This window comes from Tiliqua scincoides, chromosome 1 (assembly GCF_035046505.1).
Source record: "Tiliqua scincoides isolate rTilSci1 chromosome 1, rTilSci1.hap2, whole genome shotgun sequence".
NCBI classification, from domain to species: Eukaryota; Metazoa; Chordata; class Lepidosauria; order Squamata; family Scincidae; genus Tiliqua; species Tiliqua scincoides.
The window spans coordinates 86061672-86088058 of NC_089821.1; the positions used below are offsets into that span (position 1 = coordinate 86061672).

At 40.3% G+C, this 26387-nt stretch overlaps 1 protein-coding gene across 1 annotated transcript in view; it reads left to right on the plus strand.

The window, feature by feature from the left end:
• Nucleotides 1-26387, plus strand: part of MGAT5 (alpha-1,6-mannosylglycoprotein 6-beta-N-acetylglucosaminyltransferase) — a 153602-nt gene that overhangs the window by 104725 nt on the left and 22490 nt on the right. Inside the window, exons 7-12 of the mRNA XM_066611884.1 lie at nucleotides 143-304; nucleotides 1458-1627; nucleotides 3483-3617; nucleotides 10968-11101; nucleotides 12541-12674; nucleotides 25973-26122. Coding sequence (XP_066467981.1) covers nucleotides 143-304; nucleotides 1458-1627; nucleotides 3483-3617; nucleotides 10968-11101; nucleotides 12541-12674; nucleotides 25973-26122 — 885 coding nt within the window. The remainder of the gene's footprint in view (nucleotides 1-142; nucleotides 305-1457; nucleotides 1628-3482; nucleotides 3618-10967; nucleotides 11102-12540; nucleotides 12675-25972; nucleotides 26123-26387) is intronic.

The window sequence follows — 26387 nt, forward strand, 5'->3', positions numbered from 1 at the left end:
CTTGTTTTGCAGTTTGGATTTGAAAAGCTTATAGGAATAAATTGGAGAAGAGATTACACACATTTTGTATTAGAGGTGATTGAATGGAAAAAATTATCGGCTTGGTAGTAGGTCTGACTTTTCAAATATTGTTTAATTGAAGGCTGAAATTCGAACCAATTTTGATTTGCTATACAAAATGATGTCCAGACATGAAGAATTCCGATGGATGATGCTGCGAATAAAGAGGATGGCCGATACTTGGATAGAAGCAATTAAGTCACTTGCAGAAAAACAAAACCTTGAGAAGAGGAAACGGAAAAAAGTGAGTTCTGCTCTGAGACAGACAGAAAACATTAATGTTATTGGGTACAGGAAACTGAAATGCAACAGCTTGCCTTTGTGGTGACTTTGACTGAAACGCTACCAGTTGTCCATTCATTGGCAAGAAAGGGCTGATTCAACCACGCATACCAGAGATTGCCCCCACAGATGCTTCCACATGGTGATGCTTAATACAAGGGCATGCCATGTACCACACACTAGATACAGCTGCAGGCTTTATCTACAGGCTTACAATTTCATTTTTGCTGACCTTGTTTCCTTAAGTGTTTGCCTTTTTTTCTTTTACAACCGTGTTACTCAAAGCAGTTTACCATTCCGTTAAGAAAATACAACAAAACAAGCAACAAATAAAAGCAAAGCACAGCATCATAATGATAGTTGTCAACTGTGGAAGAGAATGATGAACTTATTAAAGGCAGCATGCGAGAGAAGAGTTGAAAGAAGCGCATGAATAGCCTTGATTCCATGTGAATCCCATGTGATAAGAGAGGCAGGTTTCTTGTGCAGCATCACTGTATGAACACATTTTTGGCTGCCTGCATGCGGAGTGTACATAATGCTTAAATTACATCTTAGAGGGAGCGGCATCGTCTCACAGATGACATGTAATGAGAGAGATACTTTCAAAGCAGTTTCGTTACATTAAAAAATCCTCATGTTGATAATAGGCTCTGCCATACCAAAGTGTGGAACCAGTCCGCCATCACTGAGAATCAGACTGTAACATGGGTGCACTTAGAAAGCCAGTAGGTTTTGATAGGCATAGAGAACCTTTCAGGAATAAGCTAAACACAGTGTTTTAACAGTAAAGGTGGATGTTGCTTAAAATGCAGGGTGAAACTGGCTATAGATCGGACCTTGCAGAACTACAGTTAAAATAGGATGTGTGATGAACAACTGTTAAGGAGAACAAAGGCATGCAAATGGTGTGTCTACATTTATGCACAAATGTCTGAATGTGTTTGTCTTTATTTGAAAAGCAAATACACTTGTAAGCCTTATAGTTAATATTATAGTGTGTTGTTGCTAACCAGGGATACTTGACCAAAAAAAAAAATATTTGTTCTGATTTACAGAGATCCACATATTTAATATGAATAGTGTTTGTTTATGGTGTTGTTTTTTTCCCCCAGGTCCTTGTTCATCTGGGACTTCTGACAAAAGAATCTGGATTCAAGATAGCAGAGAATGCCTTTAGTGGTGGCCCACTTGGTGAATTAGTCCAGTGGAGTGATTTAATTACATCTCTCTATTTACTGGGCCATGACATTCGGATTTCAGCTTCACTGGCAGAGCTCAAGGAGTAAGGAGATTATTTTCCATTTTGAAACCAGAGTATCTCAGACTCCCTCCCCTAACTGCAAACTCTTGAAACCTCTATTGTATGGTCTATAATTTTGTGAAGAGGAAAATGAAAGTTGTAATTCACTAAACAGACGATAAGGAGATTATTTTCATGAGCTAAATATACGCACTGTGAAAAGGATAATATGTTTTCATTGTAGGTGCTTCCTCCTGAGGCTTGATAAATGAATACTGGAAAATTCAAACTAAGCAGCTTTATTTGCTGCCATTACAGGTGTGTTAGACATCTGCAGCAAGAATGGCTGGCTCTTCTAATTTGTTGCCTCTTTCTTACATGAACTTTATTTTCCAAACAGAAGCTAATTATCAGCAAATTAAATTTGCTGCAGCTAATTGTCTGAAAGTATTCATTGTTGCAGACCTGTTTTGCTTTTTGACCTATTGTTTGAAAAATCTTCTTTTATACTGTGTTGCCTGTAACTTCCCAGTAATTGATTTAGGATATTTTATTGGAAATACGGTGAACTGTATGCTTAGTTACACTGCCTTTCTTGTGCATTTCTGAGTAGCACAGGTGTTTGAGAGTGGGCACATAAACTGAGCACAGGTGAACTTCAATAGTAGTTTTTCCAAAGAGATCTTCAGCTGTACAACGTCTCAACTCGGTGATCCTGAAAGACATTTTTTCCTGATTCACGTAATTGTAAATTGAGCAGTCAGTTAAATTGACAATGTATGGCACCTGGTTCAGGAAGTGTGAGTGTGTACACCCATAAACGAAAGCATTTATAATCGGTGAACTGGAAGAATTAGTCATTATTTGGTTACACTCTCATAATGTATCAGTAGACTTACCTGTGGGAAGATTTGTTAGGTGGATGGAACATGAAAAAGTCTCCCCTTCTAGTTTTGATCTCTTTTGACCATTGGTCTGGTTTTACAGCATAGTGTTCCAGGAACATATTTCTCTGCCTGTACAATAAGTAGATTTATATTTGGCGAGTTAGCTGATATTGTCCCTTGAAGTTTCTATGCTTACTCTAATTGGATGTATTTTAATGTCCTTCCGTAGTAAGACCATGAAATTTAGTGCTTGTAAAATTATATCAGCATATTCTTTCTTTGGAGGGTCTGAGAATGTTAGTTATAGCCCATTAACAGAAGGGCACACCAAATCTCTGAGCCTAGTTTTGATCTTCAGGGAAGACCTAATTTGACTCCAGATTTTTCCAGCTCTGCACTTCACTTCCTCAAAATAGAGTTGCAGAAAAGTCCCTCATGTACATCATAAGCCATTTCCCTTCAAAATGTGCTGGAGGGAGAGATATCCACAAATAGTGGGCCCAAGGTGAATTCATCTTCAAGGTGAAGGGAGAGACACCCATACCCACAGATAGTGAGCCCAAGATGAATTCATCTTCAAGTGCCAAGCATGGAGATATGAGAGGTTTTAAGTCTCTGACAATGTGGCCCACAGGGTGGAAAGCAGACCTCCTAAGATAATTTGTAAGAGTTCTCTAAGGATTATGTTGGATACGCAGGTATCAAGCAGTGTGTGATCAAGACAGAAGCAACCTATTTCTCAAACCAGTCACTAAATTATAAAATCAGAGATGATAGTTCGTGGGCTAGGATTCTTCCTTCGGTGGTTGTCTGTTGCTTCAGAAGCTTCTACTTAGAGACAGACTGCTCTTTAATATTCCTGCCTTGCAAGGATTGTTCATGTGTGTGTCTCCTGTGTATAAACAATTTATAGATATAAAAATTACATACACACACACATTGTGCCTTAGTCATTACGTTGCTTAAAACAGGAATTTACTGATGTTTTATTCATTTTTTCTTTTGACTAGGATTATGAAGAAAGTGGTTGGTAACAGATCTGGCTGCCCAACACAAGGGGATAAAGTAGTAGAACTTATTTATATTGACATTGTTGGACTTACTCAATTTAAGAAAACCCTTGGACCATCCTGGGTTCACTATCAGTAAGTGCAGTTGTTTTATACAGTGTTTTTTCTTTAATGACGTGAGTTGTTGTTCTGCCTACACAGTAATCTGGTACAAGCATTTGGTTCCAAGTATATGCAGATGTGACTCAGGAGGATCCACTGCCCAAAGTGGCATGGCTCTGCTCTGCCTATCTCCATCAGCACACACTTTACCACCCCATTTAAGTGGATTTGAAGCACTGCCTTAATTTTAACCTCCTGTTTTATTTACTCCACAATACTCCTGGTGTGGTCTTACCATTGATGCCATTGTACAAATTGATGGTAAGGCACATGGAGTATTGTGTCCGGTTCTGGTCACCACATCTCAAAAAGGATACAGTATAAATGGAAAAGGTGCAGAAGAGAGCAACCAAAATGATTATTGGGTTGGGGCAGCTCCATTACAAGGAAAGGCGACAGTATTTGAGGCTCTTCAGTCTAGAAAAAAGGTGCCTGGATTGAGGGGGGGGGTCATGATTGCAACATACAAAATTATGCAGGGGATGGACAGAGGGATGTTCTTTTCCCCCTCACACAGCACCAGAATCAGGGGACATCCACTAAAATTGAGTGTTAGGAGAGTTAAGTCAAAGAAAAGAAAACATTTCTTTTCCCAGTTTGTGGAACTCCTTGCCACAGGATGTAGTGATGGCATCTGGCCTAGATGCCATTAAGTGGGGATTGACCAAATGTCTGGAGGAAAAGTATGTCACCGATTACAAGCCATGATGGGTATGTGCAACCTGTTTTAGAAGTAGACTACCTTAGAATGTCAGATGCAAGGGAGGGCACCAGGATACAGGTCTCTTGTCCTGAGGCATCTGGTGGGCCACTGTGAGATACAGGAGGCTGGACTAGATGGGCCTTTGGCATGATCCAGTAAGGCTCTTCTTATGTTCTTACTTATGTGCACATCATCACTACTGCCTTCACCTCCTCACTCACCCAGCTGCATAAAGAAGCCGGAGAGGAGAGTGGTAGAGATTCAGTAATGCCTGCTCCCTTCCTCTGCTACCTCCTTGCCTTTCAAAAACTCCTTTGTGGCTTTCAACTCCTAGCATGGGTGTTGAAAGACATGACTGGATGGGGAGGAGGTATCAGATTAAATTAAGGAGTGGGGGAGCTCTGCTTCTTGCCTGCCTGGCCTCAGCTGGGTGGGTGGACAAGGAGGTGACAGAGTAAGGCAAAGCAATTCTGTTTTGATTCTTTGTTGAAGGAAGTGACAGAACACCCTCCTGTTTTATTTTTGTCCAATTACCATCACTGCAAGCACTTGTGATAGCAGCTTTGGAGAAAGAAGTGGGTTGCTGCTGCTCCCATCCTCATCTTCCTTACATGCTCTTTGTGAGCAAGAAGAGGATCAGAGTGCAGTATGAAGCACTTAGGTGGATAGAGGGCTGGAGAAGGAGGATGGGCAGCTACGGGGTCAGGGCTTCCAGCATAAGCTGGCTTTCTCTTCCTAGGCCAGTGGTTCTCAAACTGCTTACCACGGGACCCACTTTTGAGAATGGCTATCTGTCCGGGACCCACTGGAAGTGATGATATGGCCAGAAGTGACATCATCAAACAGGAAATGCCCTCATTGTGATGCCAGAGTTGGAAATCAAGCAAGAAGTAACATCTCCCATTAATACAGTCATCTTCATGTGGTGGAGGCACAGGCATTGACTGTATTAACCAATTTCTACTGAGCATAGAGGTGTACACATTTGATCCCTGTTGCGTATATGCAATGTTGGGCAGAAATGACTTAAAGGGAGAATATCTCATGGCATTTTATTAGCTTTTATTGGGTTATTACTAAGCCATTTTCCGATAGCATAGTATAAGAAAAAAAGCCTATTTAGCCAAAACCTTGACACAACAAAATAATGTCGTGGATTGCAGGGTTGCCAGTGCAAATACTACGCAAAATTCAGCTTGGAAGAATGTCAGCATCTCAGCTTATCAAAGCCACAGTAAAGCACAGTAAGTAAGCTGGAAACCCAGAAAAATGAAAGCAAATGCAAACAGTTTATCAGAGCCAAACTAGCAAGCAAGGGGTTCCAACTGCACCAGTCCCAAGTCAGGATTACAAAACTGTGTCTTGTGCACACACCAGCAAGGCTGCAAAAGAGAGCCCGAGGACAAATTTCTGCCTTTATTTCAGAGACCATTAGTTGCATAAGATCAACAGATGCACCTTCCCATCTCCAACTCTAAACAATTCTAGATAGTCTTTCCTTCTCCACTTTTCAAGAGAAAGGAGTATAATGGTATAAGCAAGGAGGGGAGCAGGATAGGAAATCGGAAGGTTACCCAGGGGACTTGGGGTTGGAAAACTGGGGGTTTAGCAGTAGTGTGAAGGAAGAGGGAGAAAAACTGGGGAAAGAAGTAGAAGAAATTTCCCTCAGAATGTTCTCTGAGAACATTGTAACATATCACTGTCCCAAGAGGCATTCTGTTTTGTTTCTTTTAAAAGTACTGCTGCCAGGACAACCACCACCATTGCCATCACTGCAGTTCTTTCAGCCCATTTCACATACTCATGATGATGATACTGGTATTACCAACATGCTTAGTTCACTCCCCCCGTTTCCCCCACCCCATTTCACATACTCCTACAGATTACTAACTTGCTTAATTCACTACCCCAGCAGCAGTCCTGAAGCTTCTCTGTGCTGTCTAGAACCTTTCAAAATGGTGATGCTCACGTTTACCAGCTTGCAATTATGTTGTCACCCTCCTCATTTGCCATCTTCCAAGATGGCATCCACCAACCTGTCATGACCCACCAAAGATCAGGTTGCAACCCACCAAGTAGGTTGGGACCTACAGTTTAAGAAATAGTGTCCTAGACTATTTCATTCTGCCCCATGCCTGGACCAACTCTATAGACATGTAATGAAGCAGTGGTACATACTAGTTGGTAACACACATGGGGCTGTCCCTACATTCAGTGCTCATCTGCAGATACAAGAGTGGATCAAAGAGAGACTTTCTCCACATGCCTTGAAAATGTTAGTCTGTCATTCAAAATTAAAGGGAGAAATTGTCTTTGTGTTGCACGTATCCAGGAACAGAATGCCTGAATAGAGCCAAACATCTGTTTTCAAATCTCAGATTTGCATAATTCATTGCTAGGGGATATTGTGTAATTTTTTTTTTCAGTGAGCCTTTCTCTATAATGCCAATAATTCAATATAGGTAATTATAGCTAATTTATTCATTATCAGTACCTATTTGAAATTAGGGATTGTATGTGTGTGTACATACCCACTTAAGTCCTTATGTAAATCACTTGTCATTTATACTGAATTTCATCTGCCGTTTGATGCCTGTTTATCCTGTTTGGAGAGATCTGTTTAAGGCAATGTAGCCTGTTTAGGATTGTATTATTCTGACTTTCTTGGTGTCTTCTGCATATTTAGCTACTTTGTTACTCATCCCTGCCTCTGGATAATATATTATGTTGAAAAGCATTGTTCTCTCCTTCCTTCTTATGTTTGGGCAAGTTCCAATGGTGTTAGCTATGCTAAGCAAATTACCATTAGTTGCTCAGATGAGTATTTTGCTAGTTTAAGTAGGGTCGGAAGATAGACTGGTACTGAAATTTGTCGTTATCAAGCCACTTGTATGCTTTCCTCGCACTCTCAGTTGCAGTAGTTTCCACACTAGCTCAATATGTTGGTTACATCCAAATGACAAATTATTGTTTGGAATTCTGGTTTGGAGGCAAAGTGCAAACCACAGTTTTCTAATTCAAATGTACTATCAAACTGTGGTTTGTGCCAAAACAAGGAAATAATTAAAATAGAGCATGCAAGGGAAGTAGGGTATGTGTAAGCATGAGGATTGTTCCCATAGAAAAGACCATGGTTTCATGTTGCATTTTAACAGATTTCATAAGTTACTGAACTATACACTCTGTAGCAGTGGTTCCCAAACTTTTTAGCATTGGCGCCCAATTTTTAAAATGACTCTTGTTATTGGGACCCACTTAGGTTTACGAGACTTTAAAAAAAGATCTAGAAAGAAATAATATTTTTATTTATTTACTTATAAGTAATATTTTATTTGTTTCTTTATTTTCAAAAAGCTTGATCTATTTCTCATTATGAAGCAGTCCTAATTAACTTTCAAGAATGCTGTCTTCCTTTCCCACATTTTCCCCCTCAAAAATGTAAAAAATAAATGTTTTTTTATTTGATTTATACTCTGCCTTTCTCCCAGAGAAAGGGCAGCCAAGGTGGCTAACAATAAGTGCATTAAAATACAATATAAAATGCAGATAAAAACATTTTAAAAACAATAAAAAAGCAAGCAATATAAAATACACAACAGTCAGCAATAAAAATGCAGAGTAAAAACATAGATTAGTAAAAGCGGCCATTATAAGGTCTCTAAATAAAAAGCGGGGGCTTTTGTGTGCCTTCTTAAATCTCAAGAAAGAATCTCCTGCTCTCAGCTTCTCTTCCCCTACCCCTTTCAAAGCTCCCACACTTCTACTTGAATGCTAGAGGTACTTGTCTCAACTCTCAGGATCTCTGTCTCTTGGGGCTGGCGTCGACACCATGCCAGGTCATTCTTTTTCTGTGAGATCTCTCCCCCCCCCCATGTTTTCTGGCTGGCAGACTGGCATGGACTCTGCCTGCCTGCCTCTGATTCAGGGGTCAGAGTTTGGGTCACAGGGTGGGGTGGGGAGCTCACAAAAGCAGATAGCGCTGCAGCCAGAGAGAAGACCCTCCAGGATTCAAGGAGGTGTATGGGAGGGCTCACAGCTTTCAGGAAGTTGTAAGCAATTCTTGGACTTTTCTCACACACTAAATCCCCCCAGTACCAAAATGTATGTTTAAAACGAGCCACACAAATTACACTTCAGTATTTTTTTCAATCACTCTATTTCAGAAATAGGTAAAAATAAGAGCATGCATATCGAGAGTTACTGTACCAGTACTTCTTCCTTAACTATAACTTCTTAATGAAGTTAATATGAATGAATGAGATATATTCAATACTTGATGTAATTTGAAAATCACATTGGGAGTCCAACTTGGGCTGATGCTACTATAATAAATAGCATTTCTTCCTCCCACTCTCTGCCTCACAGAATTAAAAACCTCATTGTTCTTTCTCCCCTACTATTAAACATACTATTTAGAGAATGTGTGGCTATTTAATGAATGTGTGGATAATTTTATTGCTTTTTTAAATTAGAAAAAGGCATATTTTGTTATGCATGGAGTGAACCCTAGTTTCAGCTAAAAGAACAATAAACTGAATAACAATACAATGACTTAAGAGGGTTATGGAATATTTGACCACATGAGTTTTCAAGGGAAAGAAGTTGGGCAGCCATGTGTCCACAGTTGGTTCCATGGACAATATGCTGTATTCATCAAGGGAGCTGGGTTAGATATGGTCTTACTTTCCTTAGGCTTTGCATTCAGTGATTTTGTGGTACTCTGTATGCATGCAAGTCTGGAAAGCGGGAGGGGGGAACATAAAACAGTGTGTGCAAAGGAATTGTTTCAGATTTTTGTCTTGACTTTAGTTTGCTCTTGTTTAGAAGAGCAAATGTTTCAAGAAATTATAATATACGAGTACGTTAGGGATCAGCTGATGTTTGTCAGTTTTAGTGCAATGAAGAGAATAATAAATGTTATGTAACCTGTCACTGTATTTCAGATAGCTAGTTCAGCCTAGCCATTTCGCTAATCCTTATCTTCCAAGAATCACGTCCTGCATTTGGCTTAAAACTGTGTGCCAAAACAGAGTGATTTATTCAGATCCAGCTTCCCTTTGCACTGGAACAATGTAACCCAACAGTTTCACTCCCTGCTGTATGATTTATTGCTACTAAATGATATGTTTGGCCCTGGACAAGCATTTGGTGTAATCCAAAAATAATTTTACTGCTGTAAAATGTTTTCGTTGAAAGCAGTTGACATAAGCGTTGAAATACAGTTAACAGGCTGAGCAGAGCTGTCATCTGTGTTGCTTTGTGATTTCTCAATATGTTTTGTTCTTGTGTTGGATTAAAGCATTCAGTGGATTTTAGGGTTGTAAGTTTAAATGAAAATGTAGTACTTTGTATAAAAGTTGAGCTTGTTCATGAGTTTTTATTCCACTTCATGTTCCAAATGTGTGGAAAAAATTATGCCCATAGTTGCTCCTTACCTTTTTGTGGTCAAATCTTACTGCTTTGGATTTAGAAATGGAAGGTTCAAATAAACTTGGAATAATTTTCTGCAACTTCCCTCTACTTTCCTCACTGCCAGACTTGGGATGTCCTGCAGACCTCTTTTGCATTATTCCATAAGGGCAGCCCTCACTATCCACAGGGATCTGTTCCAGGACCCTTTGCGGATACTGAAACCTGCAGATAATTGAATCCACAGGTGGGGGCTATCACTTACATCCAGGAGATGGTCCAAGGTATGGGGAGGCCATGTGTCCTCCATGAACCTCAGAAGCCCTCTGAAGGCCTCCTGGAGGCCTTAGAAATGCACTTCCAGTTTTTGCAGCCTTCCCACCCATCTCCTGGACATAACTGGAAGACTCTTCCAGTTGCCTCTGGGAGGTACAGGTTGGCTGTCCTAATGTGGGTCAGGATTAATATTGGGTTAAATCTGTGGGTCTAGATTTTGAAGGAAGATTGACCTGTACTTTTTCAACATGGATTGTTTGTCACTGTGCTTAATCATTTGCGAATTTTGTCCCTGATACTCACAATGGAACCTGTGCAATTGAGAAGAAGAGTTATACCCAGAATTTGAGAGGTATTTTACCCCTCCACCAAACTTCTTTGTGTGCATTTAAATGTAGGCTTGTCCTCCGTGTTACTATCGGAAACATCGGTTGCTATATTTCTTTGCCATTTACAACTGCATTTACATGTATCATTGTTGATGCATAGAGGAAGAGAGAAGGGAATAGGTACAGGTGTGGTTATATGCAACAAATAGGAAGTTTGTGGTGTTTTATTTTCTTAAATATGACTTGTGGAATAACTGTATAAGAAAACAAAGAATTGCTATTAAGCTGAAATATGGCTAAACCAATAACTTTGGATCAAAACTGATACAAGCAGAACTTCACTCATGCAATGGAGTTTTCCCATGTACACCTCATCTGTAGCTCCCTGCACCATTGCTACCCCCCAATCCCTGGTGGTCAGGACTCTGCAGAGCAATGTGGAACTTTAAAGAGGGGGCTATAGGAAGAAGGGACAGTATTCCTAACTTGGGGACATTTTGCACAAGTGAAAGTACCATTTGCACAAAAGCATCTCTGGATCCAAGCCTGTGTGTTTTGTTTTGTTTTTAGTTAATCTGGTGGTTGTTTTGCTGTACTTTCGCACAGGTGCATGTTGCGAGTGCTAGATTCATTTGGGACTGAACCAGAGTTTAACCATGCTCATTATGCCCAGTCTAAAGGCCACAAAACGCCATGGGGAAAATGGAACCTTAATCCACAACAGTTCTACACCATGTTTCGTAAGTTAAATCTTGTTTATGAAAACAATTGCTTTGTGAGATAGAAGTTGGAGATGATTTCAGTAGGGGAATTCTTAGTGCTATCTGAGTTCATTCAAAAAATTTAATTAGACAAAGTAGCAGCTTGTTTCATATCTGTGAATTATTATGTATGAATTTTCTTAACACTTTTTATTTTGACATACATTATAAGTGAACATGCAAAATATATTACAATGCTTCCACACACATCTATAAAATATCAAAACAAAATTATGAATTATATTCACCTTTTAACATAAACAATTGTTCATGATAATGGATGCATTCAACTTTTTCATCCTTCATTTAGCCTTTTATTAGAGGTGGTGATAGACATAAATACCTTGGTTGAAATAGTTCTTAACTTTTTTTATGCTTTTGCCACATCTTTAACTTAGCTGATAAAAACACAGAGTTACAATTAAGCATCTTACAAATCCTTTCCAAACTCTGGTAGCTCATTTTCTTGCTGAAATGCAACCCTGTCCCACTAAAGCTGCTGAACCACATAAAAGCTTTTACCCAGTTTGAAGGGTGGCGAATGTCTTATGCTGTTACTGGAATCTTAGCATTTTGTTTCACAAGCAGATAAGATCACAAGAACTTATCCAATCACAAATCTGCTGCTGTAAAGTTCTATCTAAATTGAACTGTGTTGGAAGGGAAAATGATGGGATTTCTTATTGTGGTGAATACAGGACGTTGCCCACAATTTTCAGTTTCCCAAACTACCATCAGGCCACAGTAGACATATAGGCTAATGACTAAATAATGGGAATTGAACAGCAGTGCTTCCCCCAAGTAGTTTAACCTTTAATGCACATAGCCTAATCTGCCTTGACAGTTTTGTGACCCACTGAGTGGGTGATGAACCCACAGTTTGGGAACTGCTGCACTTACAGGGTGATATAAATGCACCATGTACAATATATATAGTGCATTTAAGCAACAGCAATAAAAACACACTCTCAAATTTGCATTACCTTTTGTCTTCCTACAGTTTAATATTCCTTACATAGCAATAACTGTTTTGTGACCCTTATCTTGGTGAAACTAACATTAAATGCCTGCATCTAAGGAATGTTTGCTGTAGTTTTCTGAGGGGTTGGGAGGAGGGAGAGGCGGGTTTTATAAGTAGCTTTGTGCATTTATAGCATTGCTGCCTTAGGAAGTATTTCATAACATTTGTGCACACACTTCATAACATTTGTGCACACACTTCTATAACTCCAGATTTCTGAATCCATTACATTTAACATTATAGCATGTGAAGCAGACATCTGAGTAATAGGAAGTTAGAATGCTTTGTTTCGAATATTACAAGCAGAAGATATCCACTAGCACTTACCAGCTGCAAAACATTTCCTTCTTATTCCAGGGTAATGGCGATAAGAACTGTTTGTTTTCTTTGCTTACAGCTCACACTCCAGATAATAGTTTCCTTGGCTTTGTGGTGGAACAGTATCTGAATTCCAGTGATATCAAGCACTTCAATGTCATAAAAAGGCAGAACCAGTCACTTGTTTATGGCAAAGTTGATAACTTCTGGAAGGTGAGTTACTACATTATACAAATCTTTCTATATTATATTTGGTTCTTGCAGAAACCTACTGTAAAGTGTTGTTGTGCTAACTTGAGTATTTTAATTGATGTTTGAAAAGCAATACAATAGTTTCCCTAAATCCTCTTAGCTGTAATTTAATATCCATACCACAACTGGCTGTTGTGTCTACTTCTTCAGCATATATTTTCTTTTGTGAGACTAAAGGCACAATCCAAAGGAGTTGAGCTGGTGCAAGTCCCTATACCAGCCGAAGAGTTTCACTCGGAAGGGAGTTAGGCCAGCACATGGACATGTGCCAGCCTCCCTACACCAACATGGGCCCCAGAGGATGAGTGAGTTGCGCTGGCTGATCTCGGCTGGCGCAGGGGTCTGGGGTGTGTGTGGGGAGGGCGGGGGCATGAGGGAGGCGTTCCAGGTTAGAGGAAGGGCAGGTGGCGGGCTTTTCCATGGTCAGGTGGGTGGGAAGCAAGAGGCAGGGCCAGGACCCAGTGGTTATGCTGGATCCTGACCCCTGTTCCTGTGCAGTGCGGAGCAGTCTCTGGCTGCTCCGTTCTGCTAGGATCTGTGCCACCTCCTGAGGCCACTGCAGTGCAAGATGGGGTACGGGAAAGCAATTTCCCTTGCCTCGAGCTGCGCTGCTTTTGGTCCCAAATTTGCACTGGATACAGCCTGTCTGTTTCTAGTGCAAGTTAGGATTGGGCTGTAAATGTGGTGTTTTTATAACCAGTTAATTGACTCCTTAACTGGTTCACAAACTTTCAGCTGTAGGCTCCCTTGACATACTGGATCATTGACTATGGCTCCCCATTAAGGGTTACAATCCTATAGATTGTATATGGTCAGGTTTTTCATGAGGATTCTGCGAATCCCCTGGCTAGTTTCCACAGCTCCCTGAAAGCCACAGCTCACAGTTTGGGAACCTCTGCCTTAACTAGGTGTTGTGTCATGAAAATGCCGTCACCCCCCTCCCCTCCAAAAAATGATCTCCCTGTCAGTAACATGTCTTAAGTTTTATTTCTATTCATTGTGATCATAAACATTGATCACGGTTTAGAAAGGACAAGCTATATGCACCTACCATGACTTTAAGTCATTTGGGTAGTCAAGGGAGCTTTATTATAACACTTATTTTGTGGACAGTGATTGGTCTTTGTGTAGCAGTCTTCTGGCCTGATGTGCATGTAGATTCTACTGTAATTGGATTTGGGGGTCCTGTAAGAGAAACACAAGGGTCAATTTCTTTCATGTCAGTTTCAGTTTGCATTTTTAGAACACTTCTCTCTAAAGGCTTATATGCATATACATGTTTAAAATCTGTTGAATTAGGCTTTTATTTTAAAAGCGTTTTTATGAGGAATCTAACGCACAGACTGGAGCCATTAGCACATTGGATAGCCTACACTATCTTCTTTTTCTTTAGTGGTTGCATGGCTGACTAAGTTGATACGCTATATGATCCTTGATGGTCATATAATGTATCTTCTTTTCGCATGTAGAGCAAGTTCTTGAGTGCTCTTGGGTCTGGCTAGAAGGCCTTCTTTTCAGCTAGAAAGCAGTTGAATGGCAAGCAGTGAGAGTTTTTAAGGAGATTTTTAGTATAGTTTTTTTCCTCTTGCGAGTTGGGTGCACAGCTCCAGATAATGCATGGGCTGAAACGACCTCTGGGAGCCTCCAGTTTGCTAGAACAAAGAGCGCTTTGGGGCATTCTCCAGATTGCCACCCTTTGTACTGCTCTGTGCTGTCCCAGTAATTGTCAGTGAATACAACCATAGTCTATGCAGATATATGAGAAGATAGCTGGAGTAGAAATGTGAAGTATTTTGTTTTGGTAGCTTGACCTTTTCGTAACATCTCAGAAGTAATATTTACTTATGAAGGCCTCCAACACCAGCAGTCAATAAAGAAGAGGTAACTGAATGCTCTGTAACAGTTCTATTTCTCTATTAGATATAATATTAGAGAAATAGATCTAACTTTTAGTTTCATAGTTTCACTTCTAGTATCTAAAACTTTTGAACCTGCTTGTATGTTGTAATTTTATTTAATAATTGCCTGATTAAAATGCACATTTATAATTGCACCCTAATTACTGAAATTGGGATCCTTCAGGAATTTAAGGAGAAAAAAATTTCAGTAGATGTTAATGCAATCTTTGAAAGTGGCATTGTTGCACATTTAAAATAAATTAGGAAAATGACTTGAGAAACTGAAAGTAATCTGATATATCTTGCCTAGCATTTCAGGTTGATACTAAGCAGCTCTTTGAAATTGGTAAAAATACACAAAGGGCACAATCCTAACCCCTTATGTCAGTGCGTTCTAGCACTGCCATAAGGGCAATGCAGTGCTGAGGTAAGGGAACAAACATTCCCTGACTTTGAGGAGGCCTCTCTGTGAGTGACACCCAACTGCAGGATGCAGCACACATCCCATCGGAACCGCTGTGCCAGTGCTGGAAAGTACTGACATAAGGGGTTAGGATTGCGCCCAAAAATATATTATAACTGAGTAAAATGGGCACTTGGTTTTTCTGAACAAGATAGTACCCAGATCCTCATGGACTTCTTTTCCCAGAGTTTTCTGGGTAATATTGAAGGGCACAATTGTGTTTGGCAGTCTCCAGTGATTTGTCAGGAGAATATTCTGGACTGTCAGGATGGTTGAAAATTGAACTTGGAAGATCCAGATTCAAAGCCTCGTGGGAAACCTTAGGCCAGTCACTGTCTCTCAGCCTAACCTACCTCACTGGGTTGTTTTGTGAACAAAAAGGAGGGAAGGAATTGTGTACACCGTCCTAAGCTCCTTGGAAGAAGGGCAGAATAAAAATGTGAAATATAAAAATCTATGCCTTTAATCTACAGCTAAAAGCCACTCAATACATTAGACTGCATGTATGGCCGCTTTCTCTTTTTTTCTATCCACCTTTCACTGGATAGTTCCAAGACAATTGACAACAATATAAAAGCATAAAAGCCAATTTACAATAAAAACAAGTTCAAGAATTTTAAAAGCATCAGTGACTGACAAGATAAAATGTTCTAATAGTAACAGTCGCTGGGGCAGCTCAGCTTTTCAACCCAAATGCTTGGCAGAGCAAATGCATTTTGAGGACTTTTTTGAAAGTAGAGAGAGAAGGATACTCTCTGAGGAAGGGAGTATCACATTCAGGAAGCTGTCTTGGACAAGGCTCTTGTCCCATGTGCATGCTGATTGAACCTCACTCAGTGATGATACCTTTAGCCGAACTTTCCCTGGAGATCTTGTATTCGCATGGCAGAAGGCAGTTCTTAAGGTGTCAAACCATGAGGGGCTATAAAGTTAACAACCTCACTTTGAATGCGTGAGAAATTGAAGAAAAACTAGAGTACTTCCTGCAGGGAGATGTCTGATATGCTCTACCCCACCCCACATGGTTCCCACCAGCAATCTGGTTGCAGCATTCTCAACCAGTTCCAGTTTCTGAATACTTTCCAAGGTATTGGACTTTCCAAGTCCTGCATAGCGCATATTTTTTAATAATTAAAGTTAAATTGTGGCCAAAGCATAGGGGTGATGTGACCAGATCTGCTTTCTCAAGGAAAACATGTTGTACAGTAGCAGTGTGGAAGCAATGGTTGGTTCAAGCTCTACTGTGCATCTGCAGCACAAATGTAAGGTGCACTTGGAAACGCTCAGTTTGTAATACTTAAAACGAATTGAGACATTCAACTAAAAAAAATGCAGTATAAGCTTGTATAGATGCAAGTTAACGGACTGCCTTCCTCCTGGCTCCCTCCCTTACTTTACTGTACAGGACTTTTGTTCAGTGGAGCTTACTCTCAGGAAAGTGTGGTTAGGATTGCAACCTTAAAATCATGGTTTTTACAAGTGACCAAATTGTGCAAGGCAATTTGATTCTGGCTAACAGTAAAAAAAAAAAAAAAGATGGAACTCTGTGCCAAAAAGCTGTATGATTGTTTCCATGCCTGTGGTGATTTCTTGGGAATTGCCAGGAATGAATCCTAACCAGATTGTAAAAGCACTGTGTCTGAACCTCCTACATGTTAGCATTACTGATCGTGTCTCCCATGGGTTAGGGTCTGTTGTGTTGTCCACTTAAAGAAAGCATAACTACAAAAGAAAAAATTGGCATGCACACTTTGTTACTTTGTCAGTCAGCTCTGGCTGTCAGAAAGCCTGAGGAATCCATCAAAAATGGCTTCAATGGGCATTTTTGTGAATAATCTGTTACCTGCCTTTTAATTCTGATCAGTGTTTTTATCTGCTGCAATTCATTTGTGGCTGGGATTATCCAATATTTTTTGCCCTGGGCCAGAGTTCCTGAGCATAAAAATTAATTTCCATTGATTGAGGACATAACTATTTGAATAATTCTTCTACTGTTTCCCTCACGACAAAAATGAACTTCATTAACATTTGTTATCCTCCTTATCCTTTTTATCCATTTATGAATAATCAGTTATTTTATTTCCGATCCTTGCTTTCAAGAACACATCTTAGCTCAGTGCTGGAATCTGTTAATTTGCATCTTTTCTCCTAGTTGTAGACTTCTGTGATTACAGCTTGTAATCTAATTATCAGTACTTGAAGGCACTAAGAAGCCTCTAGAATTGCTGAACCCTGTTAGTCAGCTGTACTTCCTGACATGATTAGTATTGTGTCAGAAGACCAGCATATCACACGTATTTGGGTCTTGTCATCAACAGATGTATCATTGGTGTTTGGGGTTTTTTTTAATATATTTTTTTTCCAATTCCTTCCTTATTCAGTCAGCTTGCCTTCTATATCCAGCATAATTGTGTCTATCTTCATTAAATGCCCCATCTGTTTAGGAGCTCCTTCCAAAAATGTCAGCTAATGCCTCTTTGCACGTGATCACTTGCTGGGAAAAATTAAACATTAATCTGTTGGAGTAAATGTAGTATTTGCTCTCAGATATGTGTGTGTCATAGTACATGTGCTTACATGGATTAGCTTTTTCCATGGCTAGGGTTAAATAGGTATGAGGTAATCTTAATTCTGTTCAGCTTCGGGATAGTTTATAGTATATTGAATACTTTGCTGTGGCTAGTTATGCTAAGGGTTATGGCATGCCTGGAACCTTTGTCTTTCCCCTGTTGTCTAACTGCTAAAGCTACATTTAATATTGTGAAAGGAAAAAATTATTTCCCTACATGTTTCCCCCACTAGATTACTCTGATAAGCCTTTGTTGACAACAGTAATATGGGTGAAAGAAAGCAATCTGTTCCAGAAAGGAAAAAGCCAGGGATTTTTGCTGAGCATAGTGGAGTGGGATATGGCTGTGGCCCAAGATTTTAAGACAGGGACATGGATTCAAGATAAAGGTGCATTTACTTATAAAGTTTTAGGATAACTATATTGAAAAGGTATTGTAACAAGTAAGTTATCTCCAGCTTGCCCTTCGCTTCCTTGATAAAATGCCATGCAGATTAGCTGTGACTCAAAAGTGATGTAAAGGTTCTCCCATACTCTAGGATAATCTTAGAGTGATCTTACAGTCTTTGTGCAGTACTGACACAAGTACATCACAAGATTCCACTGAGTTGGCATCTGTTTGAGGAAAGAGCAGCTTACACATGTATTTCTGGGAACATAATTTGTTTTGCAGAAGCCATAGTATTGAGAATAAGATCTAAAGAGGAAATAACATATATTCCTGCCAAATTGAGTTTATATAACTGGCACTCAGAAGTTCTTTCAGTATACTTGTGCATTAAGCAGGATTTAAAGGAAATAACACTGAGAGACATAGAATTTCATCTACTCCCTGACAAACTTTTGCAAAGTAGCTGTTGTTGACAGTTAAATACAGCATCCTGCAAAATATTGTAGTCCCTATTCACATAATTTCTGTATAGCTCTCCTTATGGGGTTGGCTAATCCTTAAATAAGGGTTATCTTATTTAATGTTACCTCCTCCTCATTTGTTCTTCAATCTGTTGCTACATCTGCAGATTAAAGAATGGACACAACTAAAAACTAGAGTTACTAACCAATAGGGATGGGCAAATGGCTTGACATGAATCTCCACTGCTTTAGAAGTGAAAGTGGAGCAATTGTGCTCCCCTTCCACTAAAATGAAGTGGAGCACGATTGCTGCACTTTCACAACTTCGGGGAGCCCTGCATACACACACGCAGGGTTCCCCGCACCCCCAGGGGGCTGCAGGAGGCTCTCGTAAGTGCACCCAAGCCCCTGCAGCCCCCTGAGTGGCGCAATCCTGGTGATCACACTGCTGCCTTCCCCCTTCCCCCTCTGCCTCCCCCCGCCCCCACATGGACTTACAGCGGTTTTCAAAACTCCCTGAGAGTTTGAAAACCACCACTGTAAAGTAAGTAGATTGTCCTCTTATTGCAGCTGGTAAACTGAGGCTGATAGAATGTGGCTTGTCTGTGGTCACTTAGTAAGTTAATAGCAAAAATGAGATTTGAACCAGGAAATCTTGTTTATCAGACTTAGGGCACAATTTTAACCGCTTATGTCAGTGTTTTCCAGCACTGGCATAGCGGTGCCAGTGGGTCGTGTGCTGCATCCTGCAGTTGGGTGTCACTCACGGAGGCCTCCTCAAAGTAAGGGAATGTTTGTTCCCTTACTTCAGAGCTGCATTGCCCTTATGTCAGTGCTGGAAAGCACTGACATAAGGGGTTAGGATTGCGCCCTTAGTTTACTACACCAAATCACATGAGTATAAAATAAAAGATTGAGGAATCCTGGAAGTAAAAAGAAGAATCCCCTTTTTACCATCATGTGGTGGTGTGTCTAGCAGAATTGATGAAAGCTTTAAAAAATGAGATTCTGCCAGTGTTTTGAAATGGTACGCTACACAGGCCATGCATCTCAGAACTGCAGCACAAAACTCACCAGCCCGACAACTATTCTTGGGTGGTGCAAAGGAGATACGTAAACTCCCTGCCCCCATATAACTTGATTGTACATCCTGTTTTTAGCATGTGCATTTTAGCACATTGGTTCTCAACCTGGGAGTCGGGAACCCCAAGGGGATCGGGATCCAATTTTCAGGGGATTGCTCAGCAGGAGCTCTGAAAGGCATGGTTGGTGAGAACGTGAGGTGGGAGGGAGAGAATACAGTGAGAGCCTTTTGGGAGCAGGCTGCAGGCCACAGGCTATTGCTAGACTTCCGTTCCAACTGCTTTTCTCCTTCCTATATGTCCCCGTTCTGGTGGTCTACCTAATTTTCATTCCATTCATGCAGTCTTCTGCTCGCATCCTGAAATTAATTTGGTGCTGTGTATTGTTGAAATATCTTTTTCAGTGCAACCCCTTCCCATCCCTGTCTTTTTTCCTGCCTCATTCTGCCTGACACTGTTTGCATGTGTGCGGTGGAGTGTTTTACTAGTCAAAAAGGAAGTGTCAGACTGGGGTTGTGATCCTCTACTCCCCAGCTGAGCCTGATATGCCCCAGTTGCAGTGTGGAGACATAATAATACATATTTGTGAATAGCTGTGAATTTCTAATGGCTCTCTCTCACACACCCCCATCCATTTCTGCAAAGGGGTTGTTTATGAGTACAACTTTAAAAATGTAATTTATTCAATCAGTATGATTTATTAAAAGTAACAACTTCACTTCCTGCTTAATGCTATAACTTCTGGCCCTACCAGCACAATGATGCCACTTCCTGTTTCCTGCTTAATGACATAATTTCTGGATGTCCCAACAAGTTGTCCTACCTAAAAAGGAGATCCTGAAGGTAGAGAACAACTGTGTTAGCAGTTTTTATTAACAAGATGACCATCCTGCTGAGGTGACCTGCATAACGTTTAAATCTTGGCTTTGCTAATCCTAGGCTGCCAGGTTAGCAGCATTTTTCTCCTGTACTATTTCCATGTAAACGGGAGCACTTGTCAACTGCTTCGATCTTCTCTCCCCCCTACAGCAGCCACAACATTGTGATTCTGCAGCTGATTATTGCAGATGCAACTCTATCCAGTTTTAAATTCCAACTCCCCTAGGGTTATATCTTCCTAACTTTGCCTTAGGGAGGGTGAAAAACACATCAAGAATTGTCATCTCTTCTTTGAAATGAAAAGTCTACATAGAGAAGCTTTAAAACATAGGTGGAAATAATTGGCATACAGTAATAGCAGTTGTGTACGCCATGATCAACAAAGTGTTCGATGTAACTGGCAAGTTTATTGTAGCTGTTAAGAAAAATGTCTGACATGGTGAATAATACAGCTGCTGCTGTTCTCTTTGTGGAAGGAAGACCAATCCTTTTGCTTCTCATTGTAGTAGCAGGTAGCACTGGGAACCTATCCATCTGATATGCCTTGGAAAAATGCTAGCCCTGCTGATTCAATTAATGCAGATTTTAAAATACAATTTCAAACCCAAAACCTTGGGTGATTCACTTCAGCCTGGGCATATGAATGCATTCTTGAATGAAATGAACTACTGTAATTAGCACTGTCTGGGTGTGCAAAGCACTTCACCTATATGGCCTTAATTACAACAAACCTGTAAGTCAAGTAGAAGTATCCTCATGTTGTAACTGAGGCTAAGATGGAGTGATTTGGCTAGGACTTCATGGCAAAAGTAGAATTGGAACTAAGGAAGTCCTAATTTGCAAAGCAAAACTTTGAAACCCCACCTGGTTTCATGGTGCAAAATAAAATAGATCCCTCTCTCTCTCTCTCTCTCACACACACACACACACACACACACACACATTCTTTGAACAGTGCTTCTATTGGAGGTCTTATGTATGTATGTATGTATGTCCTGTGATTTCTACTATTGGTCCATAGTTTTAGAACATGAAGCAATTTCTTGCTTAATTCATTCACCAATTTTGTGTGCCTATCTTCAAGGCCCAAAGTGCTCAAAAACGTGTATGTTGCTAAGAAAATTTTCTGTAAATTTAGAAGCCTTTTCCCAGTATCATGTTGAAGTAGAAAGTATTTAATATGTTAAATTTGTAAGATATTTCTGATATTAGGCATGTGGTTGAACAGCCTTCTGCAGTTTACCTCAGGGGCTGCCCAAGACACTCTGCTGTTGTTTTTCTCCATAGCCAGTTCCAATACAGCAATAACAGCATAACTTTGTCACCGTCAGAGACTCTAGTAACCCCTTCCATATCCCCCAGCAGCTATTGAAGTTGCTACAAACCTCAGAAGGACAGTTATGGAGGATGTCAGAATCTTTCCCCCTTCTCAAGCTACATGGACCACAGCACACAATCAGATTGACATGTAACATTTTCATCTTCCTGTTACAATAATGGAAATAAAAGACTAGACATTCTAAATGTGTGTGGACACTTGAGGGGTATATTATATCTAAAAAAAATTTAAAAGCGGGAACTGAAGACAACACTATTTACCTTACTGAAGTTAGCAAAATTGAAACATAACTTCACTTAGTAAACACTTTATTTGGTATTTACAGCATATATAATCTAAAGTTATTTATAGGAAATGTAGTGTGGGTTTGGCTGATAAGATTCAAGGTGATCTTTATATTGTTCCCAAAAGTCAGTAGATAACATTGTCAAAGTTATTCTTTACAGCTTTGTCTGGTTTTGCTTTCAAGACTCTTAAGCATAATGTACAAGACTCTTAAGCATAATGTATATAATTGTAAACCGCTTTGTGAACTTCTCGTTGAAAAGCGGTATATAAATACTGTTAATAATAAATAATAATAATATAGGCATTGCTACATTCCAAAATGCAAACAGTGTACATTATTCTTAGTGTATCTGTATTGCAATGAGAGAAATGAAGAATTCCAGTTTTAACTGAATTCTTCCCCGATTCCATTTAACAAAAAACTTTCCCACTTTTAACAACATTCTAATTTTTAAAATTCATTACCATTCCCCTCTGCAGCATTTTGGTATTTTGATGGTGCTTTTGTCATGGCAAAACATGAATTTAATACCAACTAGATTTCTAAATATAAAGGTCCAGTCTTTTTATACATGGATTTTTTATACACAGATTTGACTCAACACGAATGGCCACTGCAGATGAGAAGGAATGTGCTGATCCCTGGAGAAGGGGAAAAATTCATCCCTTTAAAAAACTGAACAGTCCTTTAACAATAACCTCCTTAATGAGAGAGAGAGGGCAACTAGCTGACAATCCATCAGTTCTTTTCCCTTCCCCCTGAGCAAGTGAAAGAAAGGTGATCACTTTGCATTGGTGAAGGGAGGGGCTGAGTGAAGGGCTTGGAGGACAACTGGTTGATGGATTATCTTCTTAATGACTCTTACCTTACATCACAAAGGTCAGCAAGGCTGTTTTTAAATCACTGGAGCAAAGAAACTTTGTTTTTTAAATTGATTTGCTATAGTGTGTTTTCGCCATCCACGTGAGTGCCTGGAACAGAACCCATGTGAATAATGAGGTTCAACCTGTACAGTCATACAGACAATAGGCAATCAAGTGTAACTCCAGTAATTAATTGGGAAGGTGGTTCGCCTTTATGCTGTACCAAAATACATGTCAAGGCCTTGTATTTTAAGTGTGGAATAAGTATGTGTGTTTTGGTCTCTATATGTGCCCTCATGGGCATCCCTTTGAACACGATAATGGCAGGAAAACTCCTCGAACCCACCTGTAAATCACCTTTGAATCCATTTGTTCTTGGTTCTAGGGCGGCATGGTTTTTTTATAAATGTTTTTGAGGTTTGGAACTTCCAAATGAATCTAGAAACTGACCGAGTCTCTGTAGAAACATTGGCAGCTAAGAGACTGCTGGAACCTTTTTGGGTCCAGAGTAATCCAAGCAGTTGCCAGTTTCAGGAAGGGTGTTCTTATGCTGAAAAACTATCATCAGGCAGTGGCCTCAGTATCAAAATGATGGTTCTATGTTACAGAGTAATGAAGGGCAAAATGTGCCAAAAAAAGAAATGGGGTGGTCTAGGAGAGCTAAATTATCATCTCTAGGACTCCTTGGCTTTGTGTAAATCAACTTCTTATGCTCCCACAGAAGATTGACTGACTAGAAGACCGTTATAGCTTGTATGCAGCATTAAATAAAGAATTAAAAAGTGCAAAGTGATGCCTAAATATCTTGACCTTCCAAGAAGATTTTCCCTAGTCTCCTGTAACTTTTGAATAGATGCCTGTCTGTGACTTCTAAGCATCTTCAACACAGTGAATAGTGTGTAGCCATTTCATGTGATAGAACCAAGGACATACTGTTCTGATAGTACGAAAAGTGTGCAAGCACATACTGTTCTGATAGTACGAAAGACAAAGCATACATTTACTAACTGGCGATGAATCCAGACTCTGAGGTTACTGATCTACACATTTGAGAAGCAGCCCTCATGCAATATGTTTCAAAGGGTACTTTTATACTGAGCGTTTCACAATACATCTTTGTATGAGTCCTAAATAGGCAGATCAATTTATTTAAAAAAAATTCCAGACAAAAAATACCTACAGTGTTGTACGTTCTTCCAAGGCCTTGCATATATATGTACATTAGTGGAAACTTAGGCTGCAGTTGTATACATACTGTACTTTCCTGGGAATAAATCTCACTGAATACAGTGGGACTTACTACTGTAATTCATGCAAAAGATTATACTGTTAGTCTAGTTACCCCATCCAGTTTGTGGCTTATTCCAGACAGTTTTTAAATGCTAGCATTTAAAAAGTTAATGACTTACTGTTACAGAGCTCTTGAACTGGTGCAGTTGGAGCACTGCTTCCCAAACTCTTACAAGGAAGTTGAGAGCACTGTAAGTGTGTGGGGGGGGGAGGGGCTATGGCAACAATGTGATCCCTAGAATCTCACTGCTGCCGGGAACAGGAGGTGGGTTGTCACGGGTTGATCCCCAGTCCTGACAGGTAATTTGCTGGCTGCACAGTAACAGGCCTGAAGCCTTGGCCAGACCAGGACTACACAGCATTCTGGGAGCCTCAAGCTGATGCAACATCGGGTGATGTGCATCATGTGACCTCCTGTGAGTGTGTGCGTGTGTGGCAGCAACTGCACAGTCAGCATGACTGTGCAGTATTCCCAACGCCGTGATTGGCTGCAGGAAGTATAAATGTCCAGCAGAGGCAAGCAAGTGTGTGGGAGAAGCAGAGCATTGTGAGCCGGAGGCTACGTTGGTTGGAGAGTGGATCGTGTACCGTTTGTACTACTTGGACTCTGTAAATATCTGTACATAAGTAAAGGAGGAGTGTGGTGGAGAACCTCTGCCTCTGAGTCTTCCTTGTCGCCGGGGTTGATAGTGCTTCGGCCTTGAGGCGCAGAAACAACAACAGCTGTGCAGCTGTCTGCCGTGCCAAGCCGTTGGCGGAGCTCCAGCAGCAGTCCGGAGCGGTTCCGGAGTGGCCTGGGCACAACGCGGCTCGCAACATGGGTTTTTTACTTACCAGCAGCAAATGCCTGAGTTCCAGGGTTGGGGGTCCAGTTATCCCTCTGCAGGACTTCCCACACTTCCAAATAAGTAGAAAAGAAAAGCGGGCACTTCTGGTTTCGTGACAAAAACCGAAAGTGCCCTTTTTTTTCTTTTTTTTAGGTGTTTGGAGCTGCAGGTAACCCTGCAGAGGGCTCCCTGGACCCCCCCCCCCCCCGGGACTCCATCACTGGTTTGAGTTAAATTTTTAAAAAAAAACCTCCCATGCACAGCAGCAGTGCAATCCTGGGGATCACATTGCTGCCTTTCCCCCTCTCCACAACTTGAAGGGGCAGGGACAAGTGCTTCCCTGGCTCATAGGTCATGACCCACCAAGTTTGGGAACAACTAAGTTAGAGGGATTTACTGTGTCCAGATGTGTGCACAAATGTATTGTAATCAGTGTCCTTTAATTGTAGCATTGCACTTGTGCAAAAAAAAAAAAGTTTCAAGATTTTGTTTTTTTCAATAAGACGAGCTGTTCATAATTCCCACTTCCAAAAATGTTTGCCTTTCCCCATTGCCTGCCCCCCAAAAATGTTAAGAAGTAGTGTAGTTACTAAAAGCGTACTAACTTTTCCTTTGGAGACAGGTGGTGAATTAATTACTACTCCTGCCAAATGCAACTATTCTCTCTATGTTTGATTTTGCTCCATGGAAACTATTAACAATCTTATTGACGTTCATTTGAGCTGAGACTTTTTAACATTAACTGCAAAGCTTTATCATGTAGTTCACCTTTTATCCACCTTTCAAACCATGTGTCTGAATAGCTTTTAGAGTAATAAAACAGCGGCTTCTCTGTGTAACTGTTTATGTGAAGACTCATCATGTAAACTTCTTAAACTTATGTCTTCTAACTTATGCCGTCTTTCTAGAATAAAAAGACTTATTTGGACATCATTCACACTTTTACGGAAGTCCATGGAACTGTTCATGGGACAAGTACTGTCTACATGCCCAGCTATGTAAAAAATCATGGCATCCTCAGTGGACGGGATTTACAGTTCCTGCTGAGAGAGACAAAAGTAAGTTTGTTATCAAGTTACAGTAAACTAAATTGTGTGCATTCTAACCAATTAACTTTAGGTGTTAATAAATGCAGCATTTGACATACAATGATTGATGTTTTGTAACAGTTTCCATCCACCTGTCTATGTCCAAAGCTCTAAGGCTTTATTGCTTTTTCATTTTTCACTATACCAGATTGCGGTGTGATAGTATTTCATATTTGCTTAAAATTTATTTTTTAAAGTCCAGCTTTCCCATATAATGCTGCATTTCTAAACACTT